The sequence below is a fragment of the Pristiophorus japonicus genome, chromosome 12, assembly GCF_044704955.1.
Source record: "Pristiophorus japonicus isolate sPriJap1 chromosome 12, sPriJap1.hap1, whole genome shotgun sequence".
Taxonomy (NCBI): Eukaryota; Metazoa; Chordata; class Chondrichthyes; family Pristiophoridae; genus Pristiophorus; species Pristiophorus japonicus.
In genome coordinates, this window is record NC_091988.1 from 45,426,831 (window position 1) to 45,454,487 (window position 27,657).

General features: G+C 42.6%; 1 protein-coding gene across 1 annotated transcript in view; it reads right to left on the reverse strand.

Annotated features, from left to right (window-relative positions):
- slc6a11b (solute carrier family 6 member 11b) overlaps window positions 1-26,486 on the reverse strand; it is a 201,644-nt gene extending 175,158 nt beyond the window's left edge. Inside the window, exons 1-6 of the mRNA XM_070895378.1 lie at window positions 26,019-26,486; window positions 25,493-25,728; window positions 25,045-25,179; window positions 24,804-24,944; window positions 24,588-24,678; window positions 14,988-15,120 (exon numbers count right to left, since the gene is read on the reverse strand). Of these exons, the coding sequence (XP_070751479.1) occupies window positions 14,988-15,120; window positions 24,588-24,678; window positions 24,804-24,944; window positions 25,045-25,179; window positions 25,493-25,712 (720 nt within the window). The 5' untranslated portion in view covers window positions 25,713-25,728; window positions 26,019-26,486. The remainder of the gene's footprint in view (window positions 1-14,987; window positions 15,121-24,587; window positions 24,679-24,803; window positions 24,945-25,044; window positions 25,180-25,492; window positions 25,729-26,018) is intronic.
- Window positions 26,487-27,657: the final 1,171 nt, after the last annotated feature.

A 27,657-nucleotide genomic window follows, 5' to 3' on the forward strand; every position in this document is an offset into this window, starting at 1 on the left:
ACCCACAAAATATAAAACGTAGTCTGTCATCTGTTTTAGCAAAAGTTGGCTGGATAACGATTAGGTATGGGTTGACATCCTGCTATTCATCTCAGTGAGATTTATTTGTGCAATTTTCCAGCTCCAGAACTCCAAGGGGGGGGTGTCAACAACAGTCATTATGCAAAGGAAAGGGAAGGAAAGCCAGATAGAAACAGAGAGCTCAAATTTCCCCAATCCCGAGGTGCGGCGCTTTTGTCCGCCTCCAAGCGCGCCGAAAATCTTCCTCCCGATTCTGGCTGCTCCCCAGCCTCTCCTCGGTGATGGCGTAGCGTGGCCCAGTGGATTGGGACCGGAGCCAGGTCCCGGCGCTGAAAACAGTGCCGCGACCTCTGCACGTGTGCTAGAGTCTGCGCGCATGTGCAGTAGCTCCTGGTAGGCTAAATCTATGAGTGCGTGCTGCAGGATGTGTGGGAGGGGCCCGAAGCACGCCGTCCCTAGCCATGGCCGAATGGGCTCCCTCATCGGCAGCCCGCTGCGTTCCCTAAGGTAGGACTTCTACTTTTTATTTGTTATTAACTGATTGATTGATTGCTTATTACTTTGGTCTTGGTGCTTTAGGTGCAGGGTTCCTTCTATTTTTTATTTGTTAATTAATTGCTTATTACTTTTAGTGCTTGGTGCAAATGTACTGCTTTGTTTAGTGCTTGGTGCTTTCAATGTATTTATGCTTCTTTAATGTTGTTGTGAAGATGTTTAGTGCTTTGCAAGGTCCCCTTCCCCCCCCCCCCACCCCATCTCTGGCTGCCTGCGCTGATTTCTTGTCACCACAAGGTTTTTCTGAACGAACAAGAGTGCCCACTTACACTGGCCTAAGTTAGTTTGGAGTAACTTTTAGCTGGCTAAACTTGCTTAAATGGCCAAAACAGGCGTAAGTGGCTGATAACGCCCCCTTTTGAAATAAAAACTAAACTTAAAAAAAAACCTAACTAACTAATTTACAGTGACACAAATTAAATGGCCAGAATTGCAACTAAAAAGATACTTCAGAAAAATCAAGTTGCTCCAAAAAAAATGGAGCAACTCCTGGGGAAATTTGAGCCATAGCAACAGGGTATCAGACTGAAAACTACAGACTGTGCATTGTGACTGAGGGAGAGCTAGCTGGATATTGTGGGGGTCCCTTAGTAATTCTTCATAATGTTTTTCTGCCAAGACCAGATGAATTATCCTAATCGTTAATGAAAGAATAATTGTAAAAGCCCCTCATTCCATCAAACGGGCCCTGACTCAATTATTTTGTTCGTGTTGCATGTTCATTGACTTGGGGATCCGAGCAATTACTACCCATTCCGTATTTATCCTATTGAAAACGTGGTGACAATAATGGGAGCAAAAAAATTACAGCTGCGATCATGTATCCCATGCGTTGGGACGCTAGCTGCGTGTTTTCATAGCTAGAAGGAGCAGATTTTCAAAAATGTTTCTATCCAAATCTCTCTTCACTGCTGCACCCTTTTAAGAAAACAGGATTCTTCATTTCAGAGACTAAGATGGCTGAATACTGCTGGCAAAAGACTCAAAATAATGGGGTCAACACAGGAAAGGAAAGGCAAAATCGCTGCAGCATCTGTTTACCACAGGCAATCAGTCTACATCACCCACACACAGTAATGTCTGATGTACTGTGCATGTACTCGTCTGGTGGCTGAACACTGTTTATAGCCACACAATGCCAATGCAAAAGTGATAGAAAATCATTTAGACAGATCTTCTGAGGTAAGTTTTTAAACTGATATTCCATTAGTCTTGCTTTGCTCCACTAAGCATTCAATACCGCTTTCAAATTACTAGAGGTGCAACTAAAGCAGCATAATACAATGTCTAGCTAGCCAATACAACAGTTTATCTAAACTGGTCTATGCATTTTCTCCTCGCTGTGCTTAAATTATGAAAAAACATGTAACCTGGCCAACAACCACCCATTTTGCACCCGTGCCAAATCAGATGAAATCAACTTAAGGGAAGAAAGGCGGCCATTCAGCTCATTGCCCCATGCCAGTTCTCAAAAAGAGCGATTGACTTAGACCCATTTTCCTTCCTCTTTCCCCATGCCCATATCGTTTTTTTTCAAATATTTAATTACTTCCCTTTAAAAAGCGGTTATAGATTCTGCTTCTTTCACTATTTCTGATAGAGCATTTCATGCCCTGACAACCCTCTGTGTAAAAAAACCTCTTCTAACTTTTCCCTTCATTCTTTTTGATTTTAAATTCATGCCCTCTGATTACTGACCCACTGGCCAGTGGAAATAGCATTTCTCCCATTTACTTTTATCAAAACCCCCATAACAGTGAAAAGAGTCCTAGTTTCCCTAGTCCTTCCTCATAACTAAAGGCTCTCATATCTGCTGACATTTTGGTCAATCTCCTCTGATTCCTCTCCATGGCCTTGACATCCTTCCGAAAGCAGGCACCCAAAACTGCTGCTTACCAAAGAGTTCCTTGCAGATGATTTCACCTGATTTTTAATTGAATTCAGGAGAAAATAAAATACAAAGTAAGGAAGTCAAAAGAATGCAAGCATTTTTCAGCACACAAACCAAAAGCTGGAAGCCCGGCCAGATAAACTATTAAATGATGAAAACAGCCGGACAGTTAATTGATTGTTCATTTTCTCATACACGTGTTTTTGAGCTTCTGGCAAATTAAACTCTCCATAATTCTGACTTCATCATATTTAATTATGTATCAGCACTGAATGTTCCGTACGAAGCTCGCCTGTTATATATCAATTATATATCAACAAAACACTCCACATCGTTTGACTTATTTACTTCAGTTCTATTGGACTAAATCAATGAAATGAAGCTCTCATGTTTGCACGCAATTAATTAGCGGAACTTTGACTACGAACAGAAATCATATACTGCAGGACCAAACCAGAGAGGGGGTTAAGGTAATAAACACTGTGTACAAGTGATTTTTGACAAATTTAAAATGTGGTAATTATTTCTAAGGACTGTAAAACTATTAATTATATTTGATCACTTACTGGTCCTGAGCACATCACCTATTTTAGATTAAATTAAAGAAATCCCGCTCCTACATTGATGCTGCCTCGCTCGTCCCTTTCTCATACTTCAATTTTCATTCCGTCGCCACTCAAGGTATTAAAATAGTGGAATACCCTGAGTGATCGTTGAGTTCCTGGGCGGGGGAGTACTGTCTGCCTGGGATGGTGAATAGGGGTCACAACAAAGCCCAATCCTAGCGGCAGCTGAAACCACACATGCACACTTTCCGGCAGGATTGCAAACTGGTACAGGGACCCTAGCCAAACCTCCGCATCACCCCGCCGCTACCGGGCCAAGGCGTAGCACGATGACGTCCCAATCTCCGGGGCGCTAGGGGTTACTGCTGCTGCACACCTCATCGGGGATTTTGCAGGCATCGGTACTCTCGCCGCGTCCAGTCGCAAAGACGGTAGTGCCCCGTTATCACCTCCCGGCGGTGCTAACAAGAGACGCAAAGGAGGCAAATTTCTGGGCCTAAAAGTTGGAACGCGTTTTCCAGCAATTGTTTTGCACCCAGCTGCAATTTCACATTTCACAAGACTCTCAGGATGGCTCCCTCATTGTAATTATCTTGTGATTTTGCAAAAACTGAGCCCATTTATTTTAACTGTATGGGAGAGCTTGAAGCAGATCATAGAAATTGCAGCAAATGGTAATAAACATTTCCACATCAGAGTCTTCTTGCTAGGGACATTTAGACACTACAGTGATGGCACAAGACGTTAAAAATTCAAGTACCAGTGTGATTTTTTTTTGTGGTTGCTAGGCAGCAAGTATTTTGTTTTTCAGCACAATGTTTGAAGCTGCTGACCTGAGGGGTAACAGCAGCGGAACAGGAGCGGAGCAGGAGGCACAAAGGAGGAGAGCCCCAGGACACAGCGCGGTGTCGGCACGAGCCGACCTGAGGGGAAACAGCAGTGGAGACAGCAGGAGCCCAGAGGTCGGAGGACAGTGGGAGCCCAGAGGTCAGCGAGAGCTCAGAGGTCGGAGGACAGCGGGAGGTCGGAGAACAGTGGGAGATCGGATGTTGGAGGACTGCGGGAGGTTGGAGGACAATGGGAGGTTGGAGGACAATGCGAGGTTGGAGGACAGCGGGAGATCGGAGGTCGGAGGACAGCGGGAGGTTGGAGGACAATGGGAAGTCAGAGGACAGCGAGAGGTCGGAGGACAGCAGCGGGGTCGTGGCCCAGGAATGGCGCAATGCAGACCAGCAGCGGGATCATGGCCCAGGAACAGCAGAGTGCAGACCAACAGCGATTTCCTGAGCCCGCGTGCGTGTATGAACAAGGCCCATACAGCAGAGCCTGGTCTCCAATCGTCTAGGATCCCTTTGCCACTCGACCAAGACCTTGCTCTGTCAAGCCCGTGTGGAACCCTCAAGGCTTCCATAATCAGCACCTGTGAAGAGACGCTCGGGCACTCAGCCAGGAAACACCAAGACTGGTTCGATGAGAATGACCAGGATATCCAGGAGCTAATAAGCCGCAAGCGCATGGAATTCTTGGACTGGAAGTAGGAACACAACTCGAGGATAAGAAAGCAGCTCTACAGACGTCTGAAGGCCGGGGTCCAACAGAAAACCCATGACCTAAAGAACAGATGGTGTGTGGAGAAAGCTCAAGAAATCCAGCAGCTAGCCGACAACCACGATGTGCGAGGATTCTTCAGCGCAATCAAGATGACCCACGGCCCAAGCACCCAAGGCCCTACCCCACTGCTGGCTGAACAGAGAGGTGCTCATCAAGGACAGAGAAGCAGTCAGTGCCCGCTAGAAGGAGCACTTCGAGGATCTTCTCAACCGAGACTCTGCCTTTGACGTGAGTGTCCTCGACTCCATCCCGCAGCATACCACCCGCCACCATCTCAGCACAACCCCAGCCCAACATGAGGTTGAAAAAGCCATCGACAACTGAAGAACAAGTCATCAGGAGCAGATGGAATCCCCGCTGAAGCATTAAAACATGCGGAGAAGCACTACTGACGCGGATCCATGACATCATCTCCCTTATCTGGAAGGAGGATATCATGCCAGGAGATCTCAGAGACACTGTAATCGTGACCGTCTTCAAGAAAGGTGACAAATCTGACTGTGGTAACTACAGAGGAATCTCCCTGCTGTCGACCACCGGGAAAGTCATCGCAAGAATCCTCCTGAACCGCCTTTTCCCTGTGGCTGAAGAGCTCCTCCCAGAGTCGCAATGTGGATTCCGCCCACTAAGGGGTACAATGGACATGATCATCACCGCGCGGCAGATACAAGGGAAATGCAGGGAACAGCACCAACCCCTGTACATGGCCTTCTTCGACCTCACAAAAGCATTCGACACTGTCAACCGTGAAGGATTATAGAGCGTCCTCCTCAGATTCGGCTGCCCTAAAAAGTTTGTCACCATTCTCCGCCTGCTCCACGATGGCATGCAAGCCATAATCCTGACCAATGAATCCACCACAGATCCAGTCCTACGTTCGGACCGGGGTCAAGCAAGGCTGCGTCATCGCACCAACGCTCTTCTCGATCTTCCTTGCTGCAATGCTTCATCTCCCCCTCAGTAAGCTCCCCGCTGGAGTGGAGTTAAATTACAGGACAAACGGGAATCTGTTCAAATTCCACCGCCTCCAGGCCAGATCCAAGGTCGTCCCATCCTCCGTCATCGAACTACAGTAAGCAGACGATGCCTGCGTTTGCGCAAACTCGGAGGCCGAACTCCAAGCCATCATCAACACCTTCACCAAAGCGTACGAGAACATGGGCCTTACACTAAACATCGTAACCCAAAGATCCTCTACCAACCTGCCCTGCCACACAGCACTGCCTCCCGATTATCAAAATCCACGACGAGGCCTTGGACAACGTGGACCATTTTCCGTACCTCGGGAGCCTACTGTCAACAAGGGCAGACATCGACGACAAGGTCCAACACCGCCTTCAGTGTGCCAGTGCAGCCTTCGGTCACCTGAGGAAGACAGTGTTTGAAGACCAGGACCTCAAACCCGGCATCAAGCTCATGGTCTACAGAGCAGTGGTGATACCCGCCCTCCTATATGGCTGAGAGACATGGACTATGTACAGTAGGCACCTCAAAACACTGGAGAAGTATCACCAATGTTGCCTGTGCAAGATTCTGCAAATCCACTGGCAGGATAGACGTACCAACATCAGTGTCCTCACTAAGGCTGATATCCCCAGCATCGAAGCACTGACCACGCTCGATCAACTCCGCTAGATGGGCCACATCGTCCACATGCCTGACATGAGATTCCCAAAACAAGCGCTCTACTCGGAGTCTGACACAGCAAGCAAGCCCCAGGTGGGCAGAGGAAACACTTCAAGGACACCCTCAAAGCCTCCTTGAAAAAATTTAATATCCCCACTGACACCTGGGAATCACTGGCCAAGACTGCCCAAAGTGGAGGAAAAGCATCCGGGAAGGCGCTGAACACCTCGAGTCTCTTCGCCGAGAGCAAGCTGAAGCCAAGCGTCGACAGCGGAAGGAGCGCACGGGGCAACCCAGACAACCCATCCACCCGTCCCTTTAACCACCGTCTGCCCCACCTGTGACAGAGACTGTAAGTCCCGCATTGGTCTCTTCAGTCACCTGAGAACTCATTTCTAGTGTGGAAGGAAATCATCCTCAACTCCGAGGGACTGCCTATGATGATATGATGATCAAGCTGCTTTAGAACGAGCTCTATATAAAAATGAATTAATTTTTAATCATCGCAAAATGCAGTAAGTAAAATTAGCGAAACCTTCACACACATTGGGTGAAATAAGAGAGACAACTGCTACCTATAGGTCCAGGTCCCACTGAAAAATTAACACCTTCAGAAAAATTGAAGGGAGGAAAGAAAAAAAAAAGACTTACATTTTTATAGCACCTTTCACAACCACCGGATGTCTCAAAGCTCCTTACAGCCAATGAAGTGCTTTTGGCGTGTAGTCGTTGTTGTAATGCGGGAGCCAATTTGCACACAGCAAGGTCCCACAAACAGCAGTGTGATAATAACCAGATAAACTGTTTTTGTTATGTTGATTGAGGGATAAATATTGGCCAGGACACCGGGGACAACTCCCCTGCTCTTCTTTGAAATAGTGTCATGGGCCTCGGTTTAACGTCTCATCCGAAAGACAGCGCCTCTAACAGTGCAGCACCCCCTCAGTACTGCACGGGAGTGTCGGCCTAGATTCGATGTGCTCAAATCTCGAGAGTGGGACTTGAACCCTCAATCTTCTGACTCAAAGGCGAGGGTGCTACCCACTGAGCCACAGCCAAGGAAGAAAATCTGCTATTGTCTTCGATCTGAAAGTACCATTTAAGTGATCATAAAAAAAACAAAGATCTTGTAAGGACCAGTCCAAGTCCTTCAGCTGGATGGAATAAGGTTATCCTTTCTCTGACTGAATGAATTAGGGTAGCTGCTTCATCCAACTGCATCATCTTGAAAGGAAAAACATTCTTCTCCCTGCAGCTTTCATGTGAGAAATCTGAGCCATAAATGTGTTAACTAATGCACATTAAGAGAATAACAAAAGGCATTTCTTCTTAAGCTGTGTCTTTGCTGTGGTGATCTAATATTTTAATGAAATTAAACAGCCACTGCTTTAGTTAACTACACTGGTCTAGGTGCTCCTTATGATGGTATATGGTATATGGTTTATTTTTAATCTGATGCTAATATAACCGATTAACAAATGGTTTTGGTACCAAGGTTAACAGTGGTGGCAACTACTTACTGATAATGGTGTGGAATACAGTTGCTAAGCTGGTCAGGAGAATCCGATGTCCTGACTTTCCACTCTCCCAACCGGAGATCAACTTTATTTTGGCACTGGTGAGGTTTTTTTGAATGCCCTGTCATGTCAGTGACATAGTTGGGCCCTGTCCATATCAGGAAGGACTCAACTATCCAACAGCATTTCAGAGAGGGCTTGCAACACAATGAATATTCCATTGATGTTACTCAATCCCTACTTATCTGCTTGAACTGGGATTCTAGGCCTATTTTTATCATCGGTTGTGGCTCTATTTCTGGCCCAAATTACATAGCCATGTGGTCAATTGAATAGTTTAATCTGGTGGGTTACTATGAATAGTGAAAAATATACAAAGTGCCAGGTAGGTGATAGTGCCACTGAGAGTCCACCAAAAGGAAACTCTTAAGGCACTACTGTGAGGAGAAAACCCTCCACATTGATTAAATGGATCATCATCATAGGCAGTCCCTCGGAATCGAGGAAGACTTGCTTCCACTTTTAACATGAGTTCTTAGGTGGCTGAACAGTCCAATACGAGAACCACAGACTCTGTCACAGGTGGGACAGACAGTGGTTGAAGGGAAGGGTGGGTGGGACTGGTTTGCCGCACGTTCCTTCCACTGCCTGTGCTTGATTTCTGCATGCTCTTGGCGAAGATACTCGAGGAGCTCAGCGCACTCCCGGATGCACTTCCTCCACTTAGGGCAGTCTTTGGCCAGGGTCTCCCAGGTGTCAGTGGGGATGTCACACCTTATCCGGAGGCTTTGAGGGTGTCCTTGTAACGTTTCCTCTGCCCACCTTTGGCTCGTTTGCCGTGGACGAGTTCCGAGTAGAGCGCTTGCTTTGGGAGCCTCGTGTCTGGCATGCGGACAATGTGGCCTGCCCAGCAGAGCTGATCAAGTATGGTCAGTGCTTCAATGCTGGGGATGTTGGCCTGGTCGAGGACGCTAATGTTGGTGTGTCTGTCCTCCGTGGGGATTTGTAGGATCTTGTGGAGACATCGTTGGTGGTATTTCTCCAGCGACTTGAGGTGTCTACTGTACATAGTCCACGTCTCTGAGCCATACAGGAGGGCGGGTATTACTATGGCCCTGGAAACCATGAGCTTGGATCAGAATTCAATTGACTACACTATTATAAAGAGAGGCCGAAGAGAACAAAATAGAGTCTCTGTCTACGCTATCACGAAGAGAAACTGTTCCATTCTGAGGGAATAAATGCACGCTCCTCACTTAGCTAATATCTGAGAGTAACACTTTCTTACTGAGCCTTGCCTTAGTGAGCTATACTATTGTGAAGGTAAATCCCATGTAAAAAAAAGACATCCTATAAAAAGCAGTAACACTCTCCCGCTGATGAAGCGAGTCAGGGAGGATGAAAGCTCTGTTCTATGGGCTAGCTATGGCTATTGTCCAAACTTGTGACTAAGGAGCTTAACCAAAGAAAATAGGAAAACAAATCATAAACCATTCAATTAGAGAAACACATTACTTAAGAACACCCACTAAGCTGATTGAGGAAATGGTTTGCTTATATTAATCTCTGCCTGCATCAACAAAAGCCTGGAAGATATGCAAGTTCCATCAAACTGTTCCACGGAGGTAAACATTTAATAAAAAGTCAGCAAATATTTTATGAGCCTATGTTTTTTCAATATACAATGTGGAAGTATTTTGAATAAAAATCAGTCCTCTTTGACTTTCCTTCACCGTTAATCACTTGATTGCTGGTATTCACTGAATACCTTTCTTTTAATAGTTTGTGATCTTGAAAATGATCAAGTACAACACATCTGAAGTTGTGCAAAGTATTCAAACCTATTTACATCTATTCTGTACAGATACTTGCTATGAAAGGGACAACAATTTATATGTAACATTAAATAATCAAATCTACATATAAGATAATTCCTCACTGGGAAACCTGATATTACATGATCTTGGCTATAACATCCACTGCTTCTAGCTATCTTACCAATCAAGTGATTAAAACTGCCTTTGCAAAATGCTCTTCACTAGTTTATATGGTTCCTAAAGATAGTGTTAAAATGAGATTGCTACCATACTTCATATTTTTAGTATTGATTGAAATCAGCACAGAGAAGAGTAAATGTCTGTTAGATTTATTACGCTGTCTTATAGCAGTTTATGCTAATCAGTGTTATACAAAATAAAGTTCACCACTTGTTTAAATACTGTACAAGATTTAGACTCTCAATTAGTCTATCTCAATAATACGTGCTGTAGCATTAATCCAAGGGCAGTTTTAGAAAATCCGAATGCAGCATAATTAAAATGTTTCTGTAGATAATAACATGTTGTTGTTCTTTCTGTTTATGAGGGTGATGCTCCAACTAACAGGCAACAACTAATAACAATGATTACTAGATCCTTTAACATTCGTGCTCAGAAAATACACGGGTGGGATCATTCCAACGATTGTGATTTTGAATTTGGATTTCATGACAGACAGCAATTGTGTAGGAAAATGTAACATTTATCAAATGCAAGATTCAGAATTCGATAACGACTACTGTACAATATTTGTATCCCAGACATCATTTGCAGTACTATAATGTGATTATAATAATGGTTAATGCTGCATAATCCTGATACTTCTTCCTCATTTGTCCTGATTTGCTTCACTTATAGTCGCATTTTGATGCGCAAAGTTAGCAACTGTTCCAATCTAAAATAACCTTAGATTTAAGATCCATCAAAAATGCTACAATTTTACCGTAGTTTATGTGTAGTCTTTGCAGAGAAAAATGGCACACTATCGATAGGATCCACAAATCATATATGACCTTTAATTCAATGAGTGATCACTAGGTTTTAGCAAAGCCTTATTTACGGTGTGAGACAGACGGACACACCAAAGATGCAGAGATAGAAAGTGATGTATTGATCTCAACAGCAAAGGATCTCGATACAGCCTGCCTACCACACAACCATCTGATACAAATAGCTTTCAGTCCTAAAGTACAGAACTGCGTATCATCTAAGTGTCCGCACAGTGTATCAAAACTATTCCTCAGCTGGCTGAATGATGGAAGGGGGTTTCCTGCAAAGATTCACAGCTATATTCTTACTGAGCTTCGTGGAAGGCAGATTTTACTGAAGTGATACATTCCCAAGTTAGCTCTGTAAATCCCACTCACAATATTTAATATGCTCCCTCACTTGCCCCTTAATCATTTATTATAAATTGATTCTTACAGCTCTAAAATGTTGCATCATTCTAGTCAATCACAACAATATGTTTTCACAGGCAAAAAAAATCTATCTGACATTTCCAAAGATCAAGAATTTGATAATTATTCACAAAGCCCAAAATCACATTTCCAATAACTTGGGCATAATAAAACCTTTCTTGAATTTCCTTCTGATAGAAACATTTCTTGCATTGACTTTAATTAATATAAACTGTAGACAACTTCCTCATTAAAATGTTACTCCGTTAATTACTTCCCGTGATTGATGACCGCTCATAACTTCTTTCACATTGATGAGGTAACGTTCTCGTTTTTAGATACGTGTTTATCGGATTTATAAAGAAATGCACTTTTAATTAGTTATTATACTGAACGGAATATCTTAACGGGTAGAAACTGACCTCGGATGGAAACAGGGCACACCTTCCATTTCTTGAAGTTTTTCTCCACCGCAGTCCATGCGGCGGAGATGTCGTTGATATTCGGCACTTTGTAGTTTTTTTTGGCTCGAGGCGGAAGTCATGGCGGCTATGGGTGGAAGTGCACATGCATCGGGTCTGTTGCCCTGACCAATTATCAGCGCCACATTGATTATGTCTGCGTGTTGCTGATACACTCCTCTTCAGTTAAAGGGGAGAGCCGCTGCGAATTCTGTAGCCATTTCATTGGCAAACGCCAGGCCATCAGGGAGGGTTTCGGCCGGGCATAATTGTCGGGCCACCCCTTTAACGGCGGCCACGCCGTCGACCAACAAGAAGTGGACCGACAGAAAAAGCTGTCGGGGGCACCGACCGGCAGCGGTGCTGCTCCTGCCGGGCAATTCCGCAAAAGGGATATTTCCCGTGTGGCAATTTTGGGAAGGGGTCGCCGCCAGTTGGTAAGGGGTCAGCACGTGCACACCATGGCAGGAAAACGGGTGGCCAAATTGGCGGCCCCTCCGCGGAGAGTCGCCGGCCATTCCACGGTGCCCTATGGCCGCCGCTTTCAGGCGGCCAGAGGCCTTATCAGGAGAGGCAATTTTGGCCCCTAAGCCTTTTCACATGACCCCTCCCCTGATCCACCCTCAAACACCAACATTCCATTAATTTGGAAGCTGTGCAGTATATGTAGATTGAACTTGTTCCTAGATGTTCTGTTAATATAATGCCATTATCTAGTGTTTGATGTAACATTAGCTGTGGCTTCATGCCTGACTTACTCCTTTTTTGCAGTCCTAACTGCACAGTTCAATCCCAATACAAAGTACCAGAAAACGAAAAGGTATACCTCTATATTTCATAGTAACATCATGGAATCTTACAGCACAAAAGGAGGCCATTCAGCCTATCGTTCCTGTGCCAGCTCTTTGAAAGTGCTATCCAATTTGTCCCACTCCCCTGCTCTTTTCCGTAACCGTGCAAATCGTTCTTTTTCAAGTATATATTTGCTATGCTTTTTACAACTTCTTTTCTGCAAGTTAGAAAATAATTAGTAGCTATCTTTTTAGGAGTCTGTTTCTATAATGATTTTGCCAGTTTATTTGATATTAGATCAACCTGTGTAGTACAAGGTTACGATTTTTTTGACATTTGAGCCTTTTGATTCAGCTAGCAGTTTACCACTACTCCGGTGTCGACAAATATGTGAAAAACTTTCCAACCACAAATACAAAGACATCCAACAAATAGCTTGGAGACAGCCTTGAATGCTTAGATCTCAACAGGAAAACAAATCTTTCACTGGCTGCTTTAATTCCTCACACAGGGGAGGTTGGAGAGCAGAAACTCTGCATGCATCGCATGAACGTTCTTCTTCCCTCCTGTGAATGCAGAGATCAATCTTTGCCCTACTATTAATGCCTCTCCGTGAAGGGCCATTCTTTGCTATTACTGCAAACTGAAACAAAAGACACTTCAGGAGATATAATCATTGCTGCCTAGCTCCTTTTCCTGGGCCATCACAATGTAGCTCATTCCTTTTTTTCACACATCTCTTTTCCTTTCTTCAGTGTTCCTTTATGCCTCATTGAATCCATTAGGCTCATTATAGTGTGCTTTTGAAAACCCTTCTGAGCGCAACCAATGGCAGAATCTGAGCTGCTGGCATCAGGGTAAGTAAGGTTTCTTCTGGTGTGAGGGGAAACTGGACAACATGCAAAGGTGGAAGGAAGGCGTCCACAGCTTGCGTTCATTTTTTAATCTGGTTCACAATAGCTTATTTTTATTTTTAACAGTGTTCTGTCTCAGTTGTCCATTAAACATGCTCAAAGTAACATTTACAGTATTACTACCCAGCTGTACTTGGGGCAGTGATAGGTGTAATTAATATGCGTCTAATATCGTTGAATGTTCACTAAAACAGTGACTTTTTCGTAATCAAAGGGCAATTTGCATCTGCACAAGAGGCAGTTTCTTCTGAAACAAAAGTTAATTAATATCGCAACTGAACAGTCCAGTCAACTCAAATGTGGAGAAGAAACCACGACCAGGGCCTTACCTGGTATAGGACGGGTGGAGCCTACTGAAATATTTGTAAAATTGGTCATTTGTAATTTCTTACATTGCAGGTAACACAACAAATGATCACACAGTGGTGTGTCAGGTTCGGTCACTGATATGGCAGCATACTTAGTATTGATGTTAGTAAAGACAATACCAGGCTGCAAACCAGGTCTGCCATGATTTTACTATAACATCAGTTTGATGTTAATCCTGCTACAGAATTCATTCAAACTTTACTTATTTTGAAACCTCAACAAGCTCAATTTGCTATCTTTACTGTAACTAAACAAACTGCTGTGGCACCCGCATGGACCATGTATGAGGCTGGGCTTGTAAACACACAAGTGGGGATTGGGGATAAATCAGGGCTTTTAGACTCCTCCATTTGGGTATGACTGGTTGCATTTTGTGTTGCTGTCACGTTAAAACCAAAGATGTTTCAACTAATTAATAAAAGTATAGGTACAGACTTTTATTATTATAAATTGCATCATTATAGCTTACTATTTAATTCTCTACCAGAATTGCAACACTATTCTATCTCTTTTCGTTTCAGTTGAGTTGTGGACTGCGAATTCATAAGCCTATTATATGTGGCTATCATTTGTCATTGGCTTTGTAACTTTTCTACATTTTTATGATATATACATTGTAACAAGGTTTATAAATAAAATACCCTTTGTGGCAAGCACAGTATTCAATGTAAATTTTGAAGTCAAGAGCCAATTAAACTAGGGAGTGATTACATTTCAGCCTTGGCGCACATTCATATGTGCCTGTTTTCAGTGAGCAAGGTTTGCCAGTGTTTCACTGGGCATTAGCGGGAATACTGTGTGGCAATGGAATGCTCTTTTTTGGGGGCGAGGAAAAATTGACATATTCTGTTGAGCTTGTGATCATTTTATCGTATTTATCATAGCCATGAATAAATACATATCTCCGACAATTCTTCCCTTGCAGCTAAAGAGGTCGGTTACTCGGTGAAAGGTAACACTGAATGACCGACCAAACGCAGGGACATCATTAAGTACAAGGAAGAGACTAATCCATGAGAAACCTATACACCAATTCATTATACAGTACAAACTGGCTTGCTTCAGACCTAAAACTAAAAGTGATGCAATATGTAAAATATTAAAGAGTTCTAAAATCAATGCTAAATTATTTCTATGTATGTCAGAACTACTTTATATGGAAGTTGATCAGCACTTTTTATAAAGCCATTTTATTGGATGATGTTGGGCCAACTGACTTTGTAAAGGAAATTACCCTAAACCACCATTCATAACTGAAGGAATCGCATAGCCAGCAGCAGAATTAGATACTATTGATGTCAAACCACATTAAATACTATTGCTTAGAGGAAACTCCACTGAGGAAACTGGATTCATCCATTCAGACTCTAAAGCAGTGCTCGGATGATGTCTATATTTCTATAGTTTCGAATGTTAAACATAACTAGGCAGGTGTACATAAACTCACCTTTCCGGTGGACTTTGGTCCCTTCCAAATGCAGAAATAACAGATTATCCAAGCAGCAAGAAGACATAGCGCCAGTTCCCATCGTATACTTCCAATATGGTCAATTCCACTCGATAATCCAAGCACTCTACGTCTGGGGATCATTAATAATATTTTATTAAAAATCTTTTTAAATTAGTCTTTTTTCAACACACTACAATACGCACCAGAAATACGTCAGTTACATTTTGACAGTTTTTCATTTTTAGCAAAGGGTTTTAAGCAGTTGGAAATAAATGTGAACATATGTGCCAAATGATTAACTCTATTCAGACACAATTAAAATTGCATTTCATATTTTGTCACAAACCTTCGTAAACTGTCTTTATGAAATTCTATTATATTAACAAATTAATTAGGTTGTTCCAAATCTAAAATCTATCTAATAATCCTCATTCCCCACTATGCAATACATTTTTTAGAACATAAACAATACGACTTTAGAGTCTTAATACAGAATTTACATCGCACAAAGGGATGGTCATTTGTGTATTTACTCCAACTCATTATATATGTACAGTGACCAGCAGAATAACTATAAGGTGCACGCCCGAGAAGTTGAGGAGCATGATAGGGAGATTCTCAAGGTATGAGAGGAACAAAGGCTGTTGTGTCATGAAAAAAAATTGAGTACAATTCGATGGATTATTAACTATCACAAGAGAAAGGGTTTGCAGCAAGAATAACTGTTCAGGGACTTATAATAAAATCCACCGACACTCCCACTAGCTGGCTTCCAGGTTGAGCTGTGTTGATAGCTCTCTGCCTCTCTTTCCTCCATCAAGACGCTCCTTAAAACATACCTCTTTAACCAAGCTTTTGATCACCTGCGCTAATTACTACCTATGCGGCTCATTGTCAAATTTTTTAAATCTCATAATACTCCTGTGAAGCGCTATGGGATGTTTCACTACGTTAAAGGCGCAATATAAATACAAGTTGTTGTTGTTGTTGTTGTTGTGTTATAGAGGCTGAAATTGATGCTATCTGGAAAGACTGCCTGGTAAGGGGAGCCACAATTTTTGCTGTTTGTGAGACACATACTTAGATTAGTACACTCCTGAATATTTGCAACTGTGTAAAGCTCTTATGTTTCAAGACAGGAGAGATTTTTTTCATGGAAAATGTAGTTCACTATTTTGTTCTTATATGGTGTGGTCAAATATTCATGATCACTGTTTGGCAGAACTAAAACTGAGGGAGGAGTGAAAACAATTTTAAATGAATGCCCACCGAACCATTGAACATATAAGTTGATATGCTGTCCGAGATGCAGCACCTCTACTATTGCAAACCACATTTCAATGGTTCAAAGGTTAATTCTCACATTCCGTTGAAAAACAGATTCCATTGATGAAACTTTATAAAACACTGGTTCGGCCTCAACTGGAGTATTGTGTCCAATTGTGGGCACTGCACTTTAGGAAGGATGTGAAGGCATTAATTAGAGAGGTTGCAGAAAAGATTTACGACAATTATTCCAGGGATGAGGGACTTCAGTTACGTGGATAGACTAGAGAAGCTGGGATTGTTCTACTTAGAGCAGAGAAGGTTGAGAGGAGATTTGATAGAGATGATCAAAAGCATGAAGGTTCTGGACAGAATAGATAGAGAGAAACTGTTCCCAAATTCGTGCCCCTATTTCCCGCAATTCCATTTTTGAATCCCTCCAATCCGGTTACCACCCCTGCCACAGTACTAAAGCTACTCTCACAAATGACATCCTTTGTGACTGTGACAAAGGCAAACTATCTCTCCTCGCCCTTCTTGACTTGTCTGTTACCTTTGACACAGTTGACCACTCTATCCTTCTTCAACGCCTCTCAACCATTGTACAGCTTGATGGGATTGCACTCGCCTGGTTCCATTCTTACCTATCTAACCATAACCAGAGAATCACCTGCAATGGCTTCCCTTCCCGCCTCCGCATTGTTACCTCTGGTGTCCCCCAAGGATTATTCTTGGCCCCCTCCTATTTCTCATCTAAATGTTGCCCCTTAAACGTCATCCAAAAACACAGTGTCAGTTTCCACATGTACGCTGATGACACCCAGCTCTTCATCAATACCACTTCTCTTGACCCCTCCACGGTCTCTAAATTGTCAGACTGCTTGTCCGGCATCCAGTTCTGGATGAGCAGAAATATTCTTCAATTGAATATTGGGAAGACTGAAGCTATTGTTTTCAGTCCTCGCCACAAACTCCATTCCCTAGCTACCGACTCCATTCCTCTCCCCAACTTCTGTTTGAGGCTGAACCAGGCTGTTCACAACCTTGGTGTCACATTTAATCCTGAAATGAGCTTTTGACCACATATCCGCAGCATAACAAAAAATGCCTATTCCACCTCCGTAACATCACCCATCTCCACCCTTGCCTCAGCTTATCCACTACTACAACCTTCATCCATGCCTTTGTTACCTCTAGACTTGACTATTCCAATGCACTCCTGGCTGGCCTCCCACATTCTAGCCTACATAAACTAGAGGTGATCCAAAACTCGGCTGTCTGAGTCCTAACTCGCACCAAGTCCCGCTCACCTATCACCCCTTTGCTCGTTGACCTACATTGGCTTCCGGTTAAGCAAGACCTCGATTTCAAAATACTCATCCTTATTTTCAAATCCCTCTATGGCCTGGCCCCTCCCTAGCTCTGTAATCTCCTCCAGCCCCACAACTCCCCGAGAGGTCTGCGCTCCTCTAATTCTGCCCTCTTGAGCATCCCTGATTATAATCGCTCAACCATTGGTGGCTGTGCCTTCTGTTGCCTAGGCCACAAGCTCTGTAACTCCCTGCTTAAACCTCTCCACCTCTCTTTCCTCCTTCAAAACACTCCTTAAAACCTACCTCTTTGTCACCTGTGCTAATTTCTACTTATGCGGCTCGGTGTCAAATTGTTTTCTCTCATAATACTGCTGTGAACCGCCTTGGGTCGTTTCACTATGTTAAAGGTGCTATATAAATACAAGTTGTTGTTGTTGTTATTGGCAGAAGGGTTGAGAACCAGAGGACACAGATTTAAGATGATTGGTAGGAGAACCAAAGGTGACATGAGGAAAAACTTTTTTATGCAGCGAGTGGTTAGGATCTGGAAGGGTGGTGGAAGCAGACCCAATCGTGGCTTTCAAAAGGGAACTGGATAAGTACCTGAAGGAAAAAATTTTGCAGGGCAATGGGGAAAGGGCGGGGAGTGGGACTAGCTGAAGTGCTCTTGCAGAGAGCCAGCACGGGCTCGACGGGCCGAATGGCCTCCTTCTGTGCTGTAACCATTCTATGATTCTATGATTCTAAAACAATCAGGTCAATAGTTACTCCTTTAGTAATTTTTTAAGTGACCTTGTTACTTTATCTGCCTACTTATAATCTAGCCTTCACAGCATGGTCAGTCCAAAAATTACTGCAGGGTTTTGAGTTTAAATGTTAAAAATGAATTAGAATTAATCTGTTTTGTTAAATTGGAACTGTAAATGCTCGTCATTAATAAAGCTCTACACCAGAGCAGTTTGAGATGCAGCTGCCAAAAGAATATTGCCTAGTGGTTCCTCGAAATGAGTTAAACAGCTTTTGCCCCTTTAAAAAAACTGTATCTGTTGGTGGTCTCTGGGTCTGCTCAATTGCATTGCCATTGGTAAGGTATTGGTGCAAAACCCATGTAAAAACAGCTGCATTACTTGGAATCGTCTGTGCATCCTTTAAAATCACAGCTCAGCCTGCATTCTTCATCAGCAGACTAGGGGACAAACAGGCAAGAGAGAACTGCTTGGGCCTTTTATTTCATTCTCAAGTACCTTCACTGCTTGCTTTTGTGATATTTATGGTTTACTTGTACAGCATTATACCAAGCCAGTGAGGAAGAATGCAGAACTTCACGAATTCAGACCTCCAAGCCCTCCTCAAAGAAATTGAAGGCAGGACGCACTTGGTGTGGGTGCCACCAAGCCAGCCAGAAATGTAACTTCTGTTGTCTGCAGGGATGTGATGCTATCACCGGGTACTAACTCTCTCATCCCGGGACTGCAGACTAGTGCCACCAAAAGTTCAGTGACCTCACCAGGGCTGGAAAGGTAACACACTGGGCACTCTTTCATTGCCTTCCTTGCCCACCTTAAGCACCAGCACACTCTTCATACTGTCCTCTGATAAAGAGAGGCTCTAACCCAGTGGCTTGCACTATGCCTACCCAGCTACCCTCATAGAATGCCCCTTCTGTATAGCATGAGGAGCCAATCACTTTCTGTGATCCTGGCCCTCAGTTGGCACATAGAAGGAGCAATAGAATAGATGCCCAGAGGAAGCATAGTTAGGCAAGAAATGGGTGATTGTTTGTCTGCACTTTGCAGTTATTGTATTAATATAGACTGTGCACTGACATGGCACATTGTTATTCATGGAGGACACAGTCATACAGTAAAAGGGCTCATTTGGTGCTGACTTATTCAGGTGATGATTACTGGCTTGATCGCATCGGAGCAAAGACAGTTGATGTGTTGTTACATGATAAGATGGGTAGTGGATTGAATGAATGGCTCTCTATTTGCAATTGAGGAGCAAAGGTCAGGTTGTGGTATCCAAGGAATGCCAAGTTAGACAGAGGAGAAAATTTCTGTGAAGATTTATCCTCTGGTACTCCATGCAGCAGTAAGCGATGACTCTTCTGAGTGCACATCATCCTGATGGTCCGTTCTATGCAATCTTAGATCCAGCAGGGCCAGTGCCGCTTCCTCAGCTATGTCACAACGCAGCTTTACCAGAATGTCCAGAAAGTTGTGAAGCGAACAATAGGCTATCTCTATTCTGGACACCTGATCTGCAGCATACCGCAGATCCCATCACCTGACCTGCCCGGGCTGCTTTCAACACCTTGATGGATTTCTTGATCATGTGTTGCAGGTGTCTCACAGTGGTGCTCCTCTCCTGCTGTTTGGGGCACTCTTGATTGTGTTCTTCAGCTATGGGAGCTGGATGCCTGCTTTGTCATCCATAATCCATCAGTGGATCTGATTCTCTTCCCTGAAGAGTCCAGGGAGGCTCAAATGCCAAAGGATGAGGCATCATGGCAACGTCCTGCATATCAGGCATTGTCACTATTCTTTTGCAGAGCTTCTGATATGACCTGTGCTGCCTGTATATTCTTTTTGGAGGGGGTGAGGGGAATGCTTATTCCTTAAATGGTGCATTACTTTCCGTTTCTTTATGGTGTATTGCTCCTTCGCCTCCTCCATGATAACAGCAAACAGTGATATGTCCATAGGAAAAGCCATATGAAAAGCGGTCAGAATCAAGTTCGGATCTAAGTAGATTTTTTTTTATTAAACAGGTTAAAAAAGCATTTCCGTGCCACAGAAATCACTCTGAAGTCTCCAGGCTCACAAACTCTTCACTTCTGTCCTGATCAGATCATTCTGCCAGCTACGACACCTCATACACCTCAGTCTAAGTTACCTAGAGCGCAATAGCAATGCAAACCCAGGACAGTGGGAACAGCCACACCAATGGGCCTCAGGTGTGTGAATCAGACCACTGGAAAAGCAGTGGGTGGATTACGGGAAGACTCAAAAAGCACGAGGAAATTCAAGGGAAACGGATTAAAAGCGCACAAGTAGCGAAAATAGCTCCTTCCCAAATTTCCTTGCGAAAAGAAAATCCTGCACAATTCCTGCACGCAAAAATGGCAAGGAAATTCGTCCCTTATGTCTTTATAGAAATAAATAAAACTTATATTTTCATAGCACCTTTCATGACCTTAAGATTTCCCAAGGAGCCTTTCAGCCAATAAAATATTTTTAAAATGTGGCCGTTGTTGTAATATAGGACAAGCAGCAGCCAGTTTGTGCACAGCAAGATTCATACAAACAGCAATTTAATCTGTTTTAGGGATGTTGGTTGAGGGTTAAATATTGTTCAGGACACCAGGGAGAACTCCCCTGCTCTTCTTCAAAATAATGCCGTGAGATCTATTACATCCATCTGAGAGGGCAGACAGGGCCTCGGTTTAACATTTTATCCGAAAGGCAGCGCCTCTGAAAGTGCAGCACTCCCCCACTGAAATGTCAGCCTAGATTTTGTGCTCAAGTCTCTGGAGTGAGATTTGAACCACACAACCTTCTGACTCAGAACAAGAGTGCTACCACTGAACAACTGTTGACACCGAGCAACACTACCTATGAGACATTTCTTGTAGCAGCTTGATAATTCACAAACATAAATTGAATGACAAATACTATAATAAGAGGAGTGTCTCTATTGCTATCAGTCACTGCATGTAATTAGGATCGGTTAACTTGTCGCTAGGGCTATGTTCAATGTCAGTACTGAATCAGCCGGAAAATTGTGCCTAATTGTAGTACTCAATTTTCAATATATTTAGGTCTAGAAAGCATAATGCTATATTAGCAAGTTGTGATCAAGTCTCATAGTACATCACACCATGAAGTATGTATCGGTTAATACTAAAAATTATTTGACCTCTATCAAGAATACATTCAGTATATGGAGTTAAGATTCTCTCTCACTCTAATTCAGTTGTATAGTAAGGGAGTGGATTACATACTATATACTGAAAAGACACCTTGGCCCTTAATACATCCCTTACAAAATGATGCATATAAACATTTAGGCTAACATCAGTATTTCAATTTGTCTTTTGGATGTCAGAGATAATTCCAGAAGCAAGTTACATGATAATTAACTGCATTGAAAAAATAAAGCAATAGTTAATTCCGCCTGCTGGAAAAATGGTAGTTAAATAAAATCATAATGGGCTGTAGTTAATTAATCATGTAATGAGCTGAAGACTGCAACTTGTTCTATAACGTTTTGAACTCCCACAATAAATTAAGCACCATACAATCAACGGTGCATAACTCTGGTTCACTTGTACAAAGGACTATAATAACTCACTTGCTCGTGTCTTATTCAGAGCTTATGCTTGTTAACGAATTCTGATAATGCTTCAAAACTTTTCTGTTTGCTTCCCTTCCCTAAGTTTCCCACCAATAACATCCATTTTTTTCTTCATTAGTTAGCTATTCTAGACCAGTGGTGCAGAGGCTTTTACTGTTAATTTTTGATTACTGTACCAAAGGGTGTGCTTCAACAATATGAGAATGAATGCATTCTCATCAGCTTTCTATTCCTCCCAAGAATGCAATCTGGCATAAACGAATCACTCTTCCCTAATCCAAATGTTAATCAAGATGATATTTTAAACTTGGGTCCCATAGCTCAAAGTCTAATGCTCCAGCATGATAACTAATGAACCATTCATTCCTTTTAAATTCTACATTGTAATGAACCTTTACTACCATATTGGAAGCTTCAATTAGCAAGACAACTTTCAATGTCTTTGGATATTACTTGTCCCACTTGACATAAGTAATATGCAGAAAACATTAAACGAAAATATATTATATATAACAGTATTGTCAGCACAATAACAAAAGTAAAGTACAATAGTTTTAGAACGTTATACTACTATAGGTCCCTATGAATTTCTTTACAGATTGATACAGTGGCACACTTTGATCTCTGTAAATTAGTGTCATTAAAATAGAAGTCTGGTTAATGTATGTCCGGCAATAATAAACTAATCGTGAGATATTGGACAGTATCAAATGTTGTGTATTGCTTTCACATAATGTTTCTGCAGCTCAGAGGAACATATCATTTCTGAACTGACATGGAAGGAGGCAGTGTGGCCATATGCGCTACCTACGGAGCTGCATTCTGAGCTTATTTCACAGATTCCTTTAAAAAATGTTTCCATTTTTCTCCCCTCCTTTCCTGAAAGTGCCGAATCCTGAAGGCAGAGCATGTCCATGCCACCAGAAACTCTGTAGTACCTCACCCAAGTGAGCATGCTTCACCAGTAAGCTTCGAAAATGATAACTGGCAGGTTATTCTAATGCCTAGAGACAGCCATTTTGCATGAATAGAAATATCTTATAAGTGATGTACTAGATAACAAATGGTCAAAGGATGAATTACAGATGCACATGATGCATTTTCTTCCCTTTGGGTTTATGTGGGCAGTAACTCCGCACATTTGTAATTCCTTCCCTGACTATCTTTTTTCCCTAATTATCTGAAATGTATATTTAATTTTTTTTCCCAGAAGAAATTGCAAAGGATATTAGCCATAAAAGGGTCATATAAATATGTTTCCTGTATCTAAAGGATTACCTAGATTTAAAAGATAATGGTGTGTTAAAATTCCCTGATTTGATATGAAATCTTCAAAAAAACATTTAGAATGGCCACAATAAGCTTTGTACCAAGTACTTTGTGTATGTGTCTGTGCATATGCATTGAAAACATATCTTATTCACTTTAACTGGAAAACAGGAGTCTATAAAACACTGGAAAAACTTGAGTGTCTAAAATTTGTTGTACCTACATGAAAAGCCCATTAACAAATAGCAACTAGTTCCCTCTAAGAGCTGGCACAGGCCCAATGGACATCCTTCTGTGCTGTAAACTATGATTCGAAGTGAAGAAGAATGTGAAAGCTTCCTCATTAGTTACAAAATATATGGCAAACATCATTGATTGAAATGCTCAATACATACTTTCAATACACATTCATTTTTTAAATGTATATTTTACATGAAATTCTTTATTTTATTAATAATGGAGAACAGGGAAATGGCAGAGACGTTGAACAAATATTTTGTATCAGTCTTCATGGTAGAAAACACTAAAAATATCCCAATAGTGGATAATCAAGGGGCTATGGGGAGGGAGGAACTGAATACAATCACTATCACTAAAGAAGTAGTACTTGGTAAAATAATGGGAATAAGGCGGACAAGTCCCCTGGACTTGATGGCTTACATCCTAGGGTCTTAAAAGAAGTGGCTGCAGAGATAGTGGATGCATTGGTTGTAATCTACCAAAATTCCCTGGTTCTGGGGATGTCATAGTGGATTGGAAAACCGCAAATGTAGCACCTCTATTTAAAAAAGGAGGCAGACAAAAATCAGGAAACTATAGACCAGTTAGCCTAACATCTGTCGTTGGGAAAATGCTGGAGTCCATTATTAAGGAAGCAGTAGCGGGACATTTGGAAAAGCATAATTCAATTAAGCAGAGTCAGCATGGTTTTATGAAGGGGAAATCACGTTTGACAAATTTGCTGAAATTCTTTGAGGATGTAACAAGCAGGGTGGATAAGGGGGAGCCAGTGGATGTGGTGTACTTGGATTTCCAGAAGGCATTCGATAGGTGCCACATAAAAAGTTACTGCACAAGATACAAGTTCACGGGGTTGGGGGTAATATATTAGCATGGATAGAGGATTGGCTAACTAACAGAAAACAGAGAGTCGGGATAAATGGGTCATGGAATATATTTAAGGCGGAGATAGACAGATTTTTGAGCGATATGGGAATATAGGGTTATGGGGAATGGGCAGGGAAGTGGAACTGAGTCCATGATCAGATCAGCCATGATCTTATTGAATGGCGGAGCAGGCTCAAAGGGCCAAGTGGCCCACTCCTGCTCCTATTTCTTATGTTCTTATTACACGATCATTTTTTTTAAAATCAGGTCATTCGATACTTACTCCCAGAACTCAATGACAGGCGAAGTTGCATTTCGTGTGGATATGTGACTGCCATTGGTGGAATTCAGCTTCTGAAACTCCAAACAGTTGTCTTCAAGGGAACAAGAGAAACAATCCATGATTAAAACAACAATTATCAATCAGTAAATCTGTGACACTTCAAAACGTTATTTGAACTAATGGTGTCAGAAGTGCGCAGCAGTCTTCACACCTTACCTGTGTTCCAGTAATGTCCACAGGTGGCCCAAGGAAGTTCCATTGTGAAGCAGTTGAACAGGTAGAATATGGCCCACGCCAAAACAATGATGTAAAACACGTTCAAATGTGCCTCAATCACCTGGGTAGCATATCCGATACCTGCAAAATGAATGTTAACGTTGGTTTTCTATTCGCTGAGCGTAAAGGTTTCTTCCGCGCAATTCGCAAGCAATGGTCGGACTCAGTGTTTCAATGTTACCTTCAAACAGCGGGCAAATTTTCCTCCAGCATGTGATTCCTCCTTGGCTGGTATACTGGCCCAGTGCAGTTTCCAGGAAAAACACCGGTATTCCACACCCAATGAAAAAAATCACGTATGGAATAAGGAAAGCACCTGGAAGTAAACGAGGCCAACAATCTTAACCAACGGCTGAACACAGAATCAAATCAGTAAACGTATTTCACGCCTTTATGCATAGTTATTCTACCAGTTAACACACAGGTAGTCCGGTGCTTAATGTACCTGTGAGGGTGAAACTTATTTACATACATTTGTTCAATCAAACTGCACACAGCACATTTTCCGGTGTTTCTGGATTCTGTGCATGCTGCAGTTTTAAGAACAAACTCTCAACCAGTGATTTTAATATGCAAATGAAAAAATACTAATTTTAAGATTCTTTAAAAAAAAATCCATGTAACTGTACCGCCTCCGTTCTTGTAACAGAGGTAAGGGAATCGCCACACGTTTCCTAATCCAATGATCTCCCCCGCCACAGACAGGACAAATTCGACTTTGTTATTCCAATGGCCTCTTTCTGACACTTTCTTGTCGTTGGTGCGAACTAAATTAACGTTGGAAGCCTCGGTGTCCATCGCATCTTCTGGCTTCCCATTGATTATTGGAATCGCTTTCTCTGCTGTCATGACGTTTTAAAACGGCCTGAAAGGAAAATAGAAAGTTTAGGTGTGGATCACTGGTCGTCTTGTTTTCCTTCCGATCCCACTGAAAACTTCCACATTTTTTCTCTCTCCTGCAAATCGATTAGTATTAAAACTATCATTTGCAGTGGGCTGGAAAATACACAGACGAAAAACAGTTTGAACAGCTCAGCCAACAACAACAAAAACCCCTGTTATTTAGAGATACAGGTCTTCATTGATAAATTAATGAAGATCCGCTCACAGCGCAACTGAATGCTGCAATTGACATGCTGCTGATCAATTACTCACCCGGTCAGAGGATTGCTGTAAACCCGCCTGCTCCCTTTCGCTACTGCCCTCTCAGTTTCTGGATGCACTAAAGCCGGTCCGAGGGAATTCCGCAACGGCTTTTTTCGTGCGTGTGTGTGTGTGTGTGTTGTGCGCGGCTCAGTTCAGATGCATTTGGTACTCTGCTGATGCCTTCTGCGAAACGACTGACTTGAGCAAACAAACGCACTCTTTTCTCAGAAGCTGCTGCGGTTCACTGGAGCCGAGCCATGTGCTATCTGAGCCCTCTCGCTTGCCGTACGGAATGTATCAATTAATAGCGCAACATCGTGAGTTCAGTTAGTGGAGGGAAGGCGAAAAGCATTTGTTGCATCTTCACAAGATGAGCGGTGGCCCGTTTGAAGACGTCAAATTAAAAAAGGAAATGCAACTGTTAATATAGATATGAGAGAGAGCACCAAACCTATGACTCGAACGGCATGCGATGTATGCGGGAGTCCCAGTAGAAGTAAGCAGCCAGCTAGTTCGAGGTGATTGATGTCCATAGTCCTCACTGATACGCAGGGGAGCGGAGGGTGGGGGGTGTTTGGTAACAGGGGGGAGATTCGAATGTCAGATCAAAACAAATAGGATGATTTGTTTAGCTTACAAAGTTAATCCACATTCTTCCCTTTGCAGATCCTCCCGCGCTTTCACAATTTAACAGCACCCACAAATCTGAGAGCTTGGCTTGTGGCAAACGCAACGGGGCACTCATGAATATTTAGATGGTTGCAAATGTTTGAATTGTTTGTGTACAGTTCCGCAAGGCTGTGCCTCTACGGTCTGGAATCTTCACTGCTGTGATTGTAATCATTTATTTTTTGTTTTGTTTTACACACTTGTGAATAGAAACATAATTTTTGTAACCTTTAAGAATTTTCTGGACAGAATATCTTGCACCTAATTGTGAGAGAGAGGCGCTAATTGAACCTGTAAAAGTTATTACACCCGCGGGAAAATGGACGGTATAATGTGTTATATAGTCTATCTTTAGTTCAGGTTTCCAAGTAAACAGGTTCCCGATTAATTTATAAACAGGTAAATAGTGAGCAGTAAGAATCCCTCTTCCAGAAAATATTTTCCAAAACTAAAAGTAAAATAATACGCAGGCACTATAGAGAGCCTCTCCATCTCATTGCCAGTGAAGCTCCATCGACATCCTTCACTGCAATTCCAGGGAGTCAGATACCAGACCACCATGTAAATCCCTTCCAATTACTCAACTACCATAAAAACAACACATGAGAAACAGAAATGATATTTCAAAACATATGATGAGGATAAACCACTGTCGGCTTCAGCAATGGGCATAAGGAATATTTGGTGCAACAAAAATTGGAGCTGTGTACCCACATAAGGAACTAAAACACGAAGGGTGAGAAATTGGTCCAGTTTGCGCCCATGTTTTGGGCCCAACGAGTGCTCTTAAAGCTGCAAAATGGCGTCCAATGCGTACAAGCACACTTACGGGGTGAATCGCACCGGACGCCCTACTGGTGCAAGTGTTAGCGTGGAGCAGTGAACGTCCACTGGAAGCATACAATGCAGGCTGATCATGATGTCAGTTAGCGTGCAATGCTGATTTGACGCCAGCGATGCCGCTTTGGAGCTCAATGTT